Source organism: Haliotis rubra, unplaced genomic scaffold (genome assembly GCF_003918875.1).
Source record: "Haliotis rubra isolate DU_JTF1 unplaced genomic scaffold, ASM391887v1 Scf551, whole genome shotgun sequence".
Classification (NCBI taxonomy): Eukaryota; Metazoa; Mollusca; class Gastropoda; order Lepetellida; family Haliotidae; genus Haliotis; species Haliotis rubra.
In genome coordinates, this window is record NW_025767248.1 from 663,240 (window position 1) to 673,997 (window position 10,758).

The 10,758-nt window shown below is 45.7% G+C and overlaps 1 protein-coding gene across 1 annotated transcript; it reads right to left on the reverse strand.

Moving 5' to 3' along the window:
• Positions 1 to 290: 290 nt before the first annotated feature.
• On the reverse strand, positions 291 to 1,463 carry LOC124253788 (cell death abnormality protein 1-like). Its single transcript, XM_046687636.1, has 2 exons — positions 1,409 to 1,463; positions 291 to 763 (listed from the first exon to the last, which is right to left on the reverse strand). The coding sequence occupies exons 1-2, from the start codon at positions 1,458 to 1,460 to the stop codon at positions 291 to 293; spliced, it is 525 nt and encodes a 174-aa protein (XP_046543592.1). The 5' UTR covers positions 1,461 to 1,463.
• Between the last annotated feature and the right edge of the window lie 9,295 nt (positions 1,464 to 10,758).

Genomic DNA, 10,758 nt, shown 5'->3' on the forward strand with positions numbered 1-10,758 from the left:
CAGGTGTGATTGAAGCACGTCTCAGAACATGCTTTACAGTTTGTCCCGAAATATCCATCCTGACATCCGTGCACGCAAGCACCTGTCAGGCCGCACCTTTGGTTGATACAGCCAGCCTCACATCGAGATGAACACCAGGATCCGTACCATCCATCCACACAGCCACGTGTACATCCGCTGCTATGCTTACGGAAAGGTGATGTACAATATCTGACCATCTCTACATCCGTGCAATTCAGAGGACATGTGTTGACAACTGACACACAGAACATTTGGGGATATCGAGACGATCACTCCTTGACACATTCACTCGCACAGCTACCTGAACAGTTTGTACAGGAATACTGACAGCCTCCACCAACGTACGGATGGTGACACTCCTCACATGCTCCTGTAATCCTGTTGCAGGACCGACACCTGCTGGAGCACGGTCGACAGTCAGAACCGTAGTAGGAGTCCACACATCCTGACACACAGGAGGAGTCCATCTGGCAGAATCCTTCTTCACATCCACCAGGACATTGTGTACAATTACCAGCAGGAGGATCACACCGTACGCTGCAGCTTGTGCCTTGGAAGCCTGCCACACAGCCAGCAGTACACCCCTCGATCCCGTCTGTTGTCATCTCACATGTATTATTTCGACAACCACTGCTGCACTTCAAACTGCACCGTTTGTCCCAGTAGCCATCGTTACACTTGAGACATTCTCCAGTCTTCTCGTCACAGTCTAAACAGTGCTGATAGTCAGAGCAGGCGATAGCTGGAAGAATATATGTTCATTTAGTAGTACCTATTTCGTTTGGATACATATTACAGATACTTGCCTCCTCCAAATACTCCCCAGGTACCCAAAGACTGCTTGCCCTACATGACACGTGCACCTGTCCCAACTGACCCGATCTGGTATATCAGCTATTATGTACAGTTATCGCCCCATGAGTGTTTTGCCAAATGATTGGGAATCGGTTCCACATTGAAACCTGAAGACGTGATCCTCCTGTATAAACCCACCTCGATATAGATATGTCAAGCAAATATATCGTCCCTGTCTGAAAGCTTAGCCATAGTCCTGAATCCGACCAAGGACGTAATGCATTGTCCTATATATCCATGCCTTGGTTAGGTAAGTATTTGACTTGTCTTTGCATGCATTCGTGACCCCGGTACTCCAGGATACGATCAACAGCAGGTTACATCACTATTTTATATATGTAGTTGTTTGTTATGATTATAAATTGGGTCTCTTCACTTGTAGAATTTGTACAATTTGTACACATATACAATTGAACTGTTAACCCATTGTCCTCAGTTCCAGATAACCCGGACAGTAGCTTGTCGAACCCACGGTTGAAGGTATTGTATTGCTTACTGCACAATTCACTAAAGGCAGCAGGTTCTCACTTACCTCGTGTTCCAGTAAACATCCACGCAACGGCCAGGAACATAAGGGGAGCCATTTGTTATCTGAAACAGAAAAATGTATTTACACTGAAACATTCATCAAATTACAGACCACACGTAATGCTGTATACTTGATTGGCTGTTGGTAATAGGGCTGTGTATTGGCAACTGCATACCAGTGATACCGAGCAGTCCTAGTTGCTAATGTTTTAAAACGTTTTATAACCAAACGAATCACGACGTACGCATGCCTACCTTTACACACGACAGACGCATGACCTTCCTTTCGTGTTGTATGAGCAGTGAGTGTCAACACAAGTAGACGTATACGACAAGAACTACTGTATGTACAAGTTTAGAACCAGAACCCAGTCAACTGAGTTCCACCGGGGCCTCCCGTGTCATGGTGTAGCCAGCGTCATCATTGATGTACTTTCGGTGTGATTCACCGGTTTCAGTTTCCACACTGCACAATACAACTCAACAGCGAACCTGTTGTGCGTGAAAAATTACACATCAAAGCACAAATATTTCCGTTAAATCATCTATGAAACCACGCTACTTTTATTCGACCCGTACTTACAAGTGCATATTCTGTTTTATTTCATGGTATTTGATATTTTCAGCTCGCAGCACACGCAAATATTGATGTGTGCTTCTCTGTGTCCCCCATTTATTCACATGTCAACCTATCAGCCTGTCACTGAGACTCGTCCCGCCCTCACTGAAGCACAAGTCAACCTATCAGCCTGTCACTGATTCTCGTCCTGCCCTCATTGAAGCACAAGTCAACCTATCAGCCTGTCACTGATTCTCGTCCTGCCCTCATTGAAGCACAAGTCAACCTATCAGCCTGTCACTGAGACTCGTCCTGTCCTCATTGAAGCACAAGTCAACCTATCAGCTTGTCACTGAGACTCGTCCTGCCTTCACTGAAGCACAAGTCAACCTATCAGCCTGTCACTGAGTCTCGTTCTGCCCTCATTGAAGCACAAGTCAACTTATCAGCCTGTCAATGAGACTCGTCCTGTCCTCATTGAAGCACAAGTCAACCTATCAGCCTGTCACTGATTCTCGTCCTGTCCTCATTGAAGCGCAAGTCAACCTATCAGCCTGTCATTGAGACTCGTTCTGCCCTCATTGAAGCACAAGTCAACCTATCAGCCTGTCACTGATTCTCGTCCTGCCCTCATTGAAGCACAAGTCAACCTATCAGCCTATCACTGAGACTCGCCCTGCCCTCATTGAAGCACAAGTCAACCTATCAGCTTCTCGTCCGATGTTTCAGTTGTGACATCACTGAGAATGAGATTAGGTGCCTGAATCTGACCAGAAGACAGATCCATGTTTCGCTTCAGAATTGGCAGGGCTATGTCCAGTCACTTTATTGATTTCAGTTGATATTCAGGCCAACGGCCCATTACAACATAGAATGCATGTACAATATATTAACCTAATGCGCATGCGTAAAATATGCATATTCATATTTGAAGTAACATATTGATAATAATACAATAATTCATATCTGTGGGAATAATATAGAAGTTCTCAAATTCATTGCATGATGTAAATACATTGATACATTAGTAGTATATATAATGATAGTCCTGGATCAAGTCCAACAAAAGCCTCTGCAAAGCCTTATTTCACAAATAAAGCTTTTGTCAGGCCCTTAGATCTCGCCACCATTGTATCTACTACTTTTGAGCCCCCATTTAATTTCCCGCCCACACGTGGCACTATAGAAAGATAAAAGTAGTAAAATGTCCCCGGCAGCCACAATTCCCCAAGGGAGAAATAGAAAGATGATGTTGCGCTTCTCCCAAAGGGAATTGCGTCGGCTGCCTTTCTCTTGCCATGAGAGTGCCCCACTCCGGGATACCTTACCGAAACACTTCACATCACACAAAGTTGCAAGGAATCCACTGAGTCAGCGGCGGGATCACGAACCCACATGTATAGCTCGGCGCCAAACTATACATAATGGGCCGTACCACTCAACCGATTGGGCTACCGGGGACTGAGCTGAATAATCTCGGTTTAACGGGTCTATTGTGAGATAGTGAACTAGCACTTTCCTGATCATGTGACATGTTGTGTTGACCTCGAGGAAACAGTTTAATGTTATAGGAGCCTTAAAATCTGTAGGGTACCATGAGTTTCGGCAACCCCAATGCAATGGAACCAAAAAAGCCCAACATTTCGAGATTTTCCATTTAGACATTTGGTGCCCAAGCATGTATACAGCAACCTATTGCATTTCCAGAAATATGGCAACCGAAGCAACTTTCGAAAATATGGGCTTGCGAGTCGAAAAAGTAGTGGCATACCACCTCCTACTGGAAAATACCGTGGGAAGCAATCTTCCCCCGGACATTGCCTGTGTAGACTATCTCGATGGCCATCTCGGCAAAACAAACCTCCAACCACTGGAAGGCCTACCTACATTTGTGGACGATATATACGTATTTGGCTATCTTCGGCGAAAAGACTGTGTCTATAGAAAAGGAGCTGTGTATTGCACCATCGGAGAAAAAGGATCAGCATCCGTTGTAGTTTCCAATATAGCGAGTGCAGTACGCGAATCTTTCAAGCAAGAGGAAGGCTACGTGCAAACCAAAATCGTACATACGCTACAATATACCATAGATGCCCCCTCTGCAATACGGAGCACTGTACGAAGAATAGAGAAAGAAACCAATTCTGTGGCAAAGACACAATGGGAATCTCTACACGTTTACGACCCGATATTCGGAATATTCGTGGCAAAAGTAGATGTCTCGGAAATACCTATGGAACAAATACAAGCCAATATTTCCAAATTCGAACGATTTCTATTGGCACGTGGCTATGGACTGTATTCTATCGACTATACAAGGGATTTCTCCGGCACCCTAGATAGAAAGTGTCTCGTGGAATACCTGCAAAGGATACATGGCTTTCGAAAACAAAGGGATCTTGCAACTGCCATGGACTGCGAGGGACCCACCATCCTGGACAATACAAGAAGTGTAGGCAACCACGTCTGTACTTGGGTTGGAACCTGGAATGGCTATACCATGCGAACAAAAATCTACAACAAAGTAGTTTCCAATTTCGAAGCGGGAGAAGTACGAGAACACATCGGTAGCCATTTGGCCGACTATGCGGATTGTTCCAACGAACACCTGCAGAAAACCTTTCTCCATCCAGATGTCCAGGCTAGAGGTTGTACTCGCATAGAGGTCTCTTTGTACGAGCATAGAACCAACACCGCAATGGCCAACGATTTGGTGGACGAAGCACTAGAGTTGTTCTTGGGGGAAAACCTATTCGTAGTACAACCACCAGCAAAACAGTGGGAGAATGTATTGAAATGTCTAGGCCGTTGCATGGTGCTTGCAGACAGACCCCAGGGGACCATCTTCGTGGGCTGGTATGCACACACGGGCACGGGAAGAGTATCCGAAATCCAAGTACAACCAACCAAAGCCAACGTGGAAGACGATGCTAGATGGGACCACGCTGTAGAATGGGCTACAGCCCATTTCGGATTCCGAGCGTGTCCTCTATTCCGAGTAGACATTTTGGCTGCCACAGCTACAGGAGTGGAAATAGGCCCACTACGATGCTACACAAAAGCTCCCCATACGAGAACTATACTATCTCGAAGCCGTAGGCCAACACAGCTACATCCCCAAGGTCCAAATCCAGATACGATGCTACCCCCAAACAAACGTGTTGCTTTGGAATGGCGCGACAAAAAGACCAAAAACGCCATCGGCATAGAAACTTCGAAATACGAGATAGAGGAGGTACCGTAAATCGTAGTAGGTTGCACTATACTGTGCGGGTCGACGAGAGATCGCGAAAAACGATTGGAAGAGATTTTGCATGCTGCCAATGCAGAAGAATGGCGTAGAGATGCATGGAATCGTCTAGAGTCGATGCAAGAGGAATACAAACAGAATGAAGAAAAACGAACAGAGGAAGTCCATCGCCTTGAAGAGATCGTGGCTGCCAAAAAACGCTATGCAGAGATTTCGAAAAAAGCACAGGAAATGGCCGAAAATGGTCTCTCCCTTCCCAGCACAATCCGCCTGTCTTGCCTTTCGGGGGAAAAAAAAAAATTCCATTCTCGGATGGCGTATACAGAAATCCAAATGGGACTCCAGCAAAACTTCCTATAGAGTAGTTGTGCAAAACGAAAGTGAACCAATAGCAGTTTGGGCAAACAAAGGTCTAGAACGAATTCTCTCCGCATTCAACAAGTTTGCGGACGAGAAATGCGATAGGTGGGGACGAACTACGTATTGGACTCCCAATGGAACAATTTCTTTCTGCGTAGAGCCTAGCAGGAGTTTCGAAACAGAAAATGGTGCTCCGATCTATTGGAATCCAGTGTCTGTCATATCGTTGCCAGATGCTATGGAAGAATCTGTTCGCCGAGCACTTGCTACGGAATCTGCAGTGCAAGATCTCGAAAGACTACACCAAAAGGCAATAGAAGAAACGAATCCAACCAAAGCCAACGAAACAACATGTATATTCGATACGCTTCGTGGCGAATACATTTGTTGGAAATTTGTTTCTACAACCTATCGCGGAAACCAGAGAATCATACTGTGGCTGGTTCTGACTGCAGATGGAGTGGAGACAACAGACGTACATGTACCCGTGTGTGGATTCTATCTAGAAAAAGAAATCGAACAGCTCGGAGGACACGATGCTCTTCGAAACAGCGAAACTCCAATTCTCTGCTCCATCGGCAAACTAAAAGAACCCCACAAAAAAAGAACGATAGACTCTGCACGCTAGAAATTGCAAGGCCTACAAGACAACATGGCCAGTAGAAATGCAGAACAAAATCTTCCCACGATAGGCTACTGGATACAAACAAGCGAGAAACCAGTTCTTCCACTCCTTGGCCGTTTCTGGAGAAATATGTCCAAGTATGGCAGGAGTTTCTATTTTCTCGGCAATGTGTTCCAGATCTTGCAAGGAATTGTATTCCACACTGGGTTTGTTTGCTAGGGCATTTCGGAACTCCTCGAATGGGAAGCAGGGTGGATTTCCTCTTCTGTATACAATATGCATGCTCGAGATGTATACACAGTACAGTATATACTTCGAATTGGGCACAATATTTTTTTTCTAATCCATGTGGAAGGGGTCCCTATGTTTTGGTGTTGCTGTTGTCGTCTCATGGGCCTGCTTGTGGACCGGCGGTGGTGGTGTGCTGTGCTTCCAGGTCTTGGGGATGACCTTCCAGAGAAAAACAGCGGCTAGCGAAAGGTAGGTCCACCTTTGGGCTGTTTCTAGCATCTGTCGCACCTTCTGGATATCCAGACGGGTCTCTTCTTGTTCCTCCTCGACGTTTTCTATTTCCTCCCGGATTTCTTTCTCGAATACGTTGCCGGCTCGTGTGGAGCAAACCACGAATTTGTTGGCCGACATCTTGTCGATGCTGGACAAGGACGACGAGAAAGAACTCCGGGAGGAAATAGAAAACGTCGAGGAGGAACAAGAAGAGAGCCGTCTGGATATCCAGAAGGTGCGACAGATGCTAGAAACAGCCCAAAGGTCAACAAGTCAACCTATCAGCCTGTCACTGAGTCTCGTTCTGCCCTCATTGAAGCACAAGTCAACCTATCAGCCTGTCAATGAGACTCGTCCTGTCCTCATTGAAGCACAAGTCAACCTATCAGCCTGTCACTGATTCTCGTCCTGCCCTCATTGAAGCGCAAGTCAACCTATCAGCCTGTCATTGAGACTCGTTCTGCCCTCATTGAAGCACAAGTCAACCTATGAGCCTGTCACTGAGACTCGCCCTGCCCTCATTGAAGCACAAGTCAACCTATCAGCTTCTCGTCCGATGTTTCAATTGTAACATCACTGAGAATGAGATTAGGTGCCTGAATCTGACCAGAAGACAGATCCATGTTTCGCTTCAGAATTGACAGGGCTATGTCCAGTCACTTTATTGATTTCAGTTGATATTCAGGCCAACGGCCCATTACAACATAGAATGCATGTACAATATATTAGCCTAATGCGCATGTAAAATATGCATATTCATATGTGAAGTAACATATTGGTACAATAATTCATATCTGTGGGAATAATATAGAAGTTCTCAAATTCATTGCATGATGTAAATACATTGATACATTAGTAGTATATATAATGATAGTCCTGGATCAAGTCCAACAAAAGCCTCTGCAAAGCCTTATTTCACAAATAAAGCTTTTGTCAGGCCCTTAGATCTCGCCACCATTGTATCTACTACTTTTGAGCCCCCATTAATTTCCCCGCCCACACGTGGCACTATAGAAAGATAAAAGTAGTAAAATGTCCCCGGCAGCCACAATTCCCCAAGGGAGAAATAGAAAGATGATGTTGCGCTTCTCCCAAAGGGAATTGCGTCGGCTGCCTTTCTCTTGCCATGAGAGTGCCCCACTCCGGGATACCTTACCGAAACACCTCACATCACACAAAGTTGCAAGGAATCCACTGAGTCAACGGCGGGATACGAACCCACATGTATAGCTCGCGCAAACTATACATAATGGGCCGTACCACTCAACCGATTGGGCTACCGGGGACTGAGCTGAATAATCTCGGTTTAACGGGTCTATTGTGAGATAGTGAACTAGCACTTTCCTGATCATGTGACATGTTGTGTTGACCTCGAGGAAACAGTTTAATGTTATAGGAGCCTTAAAATCTGTAGGGTACCATGAGTTTCGGCAACCCCAATGCAATGGAACCAAAAAAGCCCAACATTTCGAGATTTTCCATTTAGACATTTGGTGCCCAAGCATGTATACAGCAACCTATTGCATTTCCAGAAATATGGCAACCGAAGCAACTTTCGAAAATATGGGCTTGCGAGTCGAAAAAGTAGTGGCATACCACCTCCTACTGGAAAATACCGTGGGAAGCAATCTTCTCCCGAACATTGCCCGTGTAGACTATCTCGATGGCCATCTCGGCAAAACAAACCTCCAACCACTGGAAGGCCTACCTACATTTGTGGACGATATATACGTATTTGGCTATCTTTGGCGAAAAGACTGTGTCTATAGAAAAGGAGCTGTGTATTGCACAATCGGAGAAAAAGGATCAGCATCCGTTGTAGTTTCCAATATAGCGAGTGCAGTACGCGAATCTTTCAAGCAAGAGGAAGGCTACGTGCAAACCAAAATCGTACATACGCTACAATATACCATAGATGCCCCCTCTGCAATACGGAGCACTGTACGAAGAACAGAGAAAGAAACCAATTCTGTGGCAAAGACACAATGGGAATCTCTATACGTAGACGACCCGATATTCGGAATATTCGTGGCAAAAGTAGATGTCTCGGAAATACCTATGGAACAAATACAAGCCAATATTTCCAAATTCGAACAATTTCTATTGGCACGTGGCTATGGACTGTATTCTATCGACTATACAAGGGATTTCTCCGGCACCCTAGATAGAAAGTGTCTCGTGGAATACCTGCAAAGGATACATGGCTTTTCGAAAACAAAGGGATCTTGCAACTGCCATGGACTGCGAGGGACCCACCATCCTGGACAATACAAAGTGTAGGCAACCACGTCTGTACTTGGGTTGGAACCTGGAATGGCTATACCATGCGAACAAAAATCTACAACAAAGTAGTTTCCAATTTGAGCGGGAGAAGTACGAGAACACATCGGTAGCCATTTGGCCGACTATGCGGATTGTTCCAACGAACACCTGCAGAAAACCTTTCTCCATCCAGATGTCCAGGCTAGAGGTTGTACTCGCGCATAGAGGTCTCTTTGTGCGCGCATAGAACCAACACCTTAATGGCCAGCGATTTGGTGGACGAAGCACTAGAGTTGTTCTTGGGGAAAACCTATTAAGTAGTACAACCACCAGCAAAACAGTGGGAGAATCTATCGAAATGTCTAGACCGTTGCATGGTGCTTACAGACAGACCCCAGGGGACCATCTTCGTGGGCTGGTATGCACACACGCGGCGCGAGGGAAGAGTATCCGGAATCCAAGTACAACCAACCAAAGCCAACATGGAAAGGCGATGCTAGATGGGACCCGCTGTAGAATGGGCTACAGCCCATTTCGGATTCGAGCGTGTCCTCTATTCCGAGTAGACATTTTGGCTGCCACAGCTACAGGAGTGGAAATAGGCCCACTACGATGCTACACAAAAGCTCCCCATACGAGAACTATACTATCTCGAAGCCGTAGGCCAACACAGCTACATCCCCAAGGTCCAAATCCAGATACGATGCTTCCCCCAAACAAACGTGTTGCTTTCGAATGGCGCGAAAAAAAGACCAAAAACGCCATCGGCATAGAAACTTCGAAATACGAGATAGAGGAGGTACCGTAAATCGTAGTAGGTTGCACTATTCTGTGCGGGTCGACGAGAGATCGCGAAAAACGATTGGAAGAGATTTTGCATGCTGCCAATGCAGAAGAATGGCGTAGAGATGCATGGAATCGTCTAGAGTCGATGCAAGAGGAATACAAACAGAATGAAGAAAAACGAACAGAGGAAGTCCATCGCCTTGAAGAGATCGTGGCTGCCAAAAAACGCTATGCAGAGATTTCGAAAAAAGCACAGGAAATGGCCGAAAATGGTCTCTCCCTTCCCAGCACAATCCGCCTGTCTTGCCTTTCGGGGGAAAAAAACTATTCCATTCTCGGATGGCGTATACAGAAATCCAAATGGGACTCCAGCAAGACTTCCTATAGAGTAGTTGTGCAAAACGAAAGTGAACCAATAGCAGTTTGGGCAAACAAAGGTCTAGAACGAATTCTCTCCGCATTCAACAAGTTTGCGGACGAGAAATCACGATAGGTGGGGACGAACTACGTATTGGACTCCCAATGGAACAATTTCTTTCTGCGTAGAGCCTAGCAGGAGTTTCGAAACAGAAAATGGTGCTCCGATCTATTGGAATCCAGTGTCTGTCGTATTGTTGCCAGATGCTATGGAAGAATCTGTTCGCCGAGCACTTGCTACGGAATCTGCAGTGCAAGATCTCGAAAGACTACACCAAAAGGCAATAGAAGAAACGAATCCAACCAAAGCCAACGAAACAACATGTATATTCGATACGCTTCGTGGCGAATACATTTGTTGGAAATTTGTTTCTACAACCTATCGCGGAAACCAGAGAACCATACTGTGGCTGGTTCTGACTGCAGATGGAGTGGAGACAACAGTCGTACATGTACCCGTGTGTGGATTCTATCTAGAAAAAGAAATCGAACGGCTCGGAGGACACGATGCTCTTCGAAACAGCGAAACTCCAATTCTCTGCTCCATCGGCAAACTAAAAAGAACCCCACAAAAAAAGAACGATAGACTCT

What these genes read in the sequence shown, in the direction of transcription:
- LOC124253788 (XM_046687636.1), bottom strand. Translation starts at nt 1,460, where the DNA reads ATGGCTCCCCTTATGTTCCTGGCCGTTGCGTGGATGTTTACTGGAACA. An exon ending in GATGTTTACTGGAACACGAG is followed by an intron (nt 764 to 1,408) that starts GTAAGTGAGAAC and finishes ATATTCTTCCAG; the next exon opens with CTATCGCCTGCTCTGACTAT.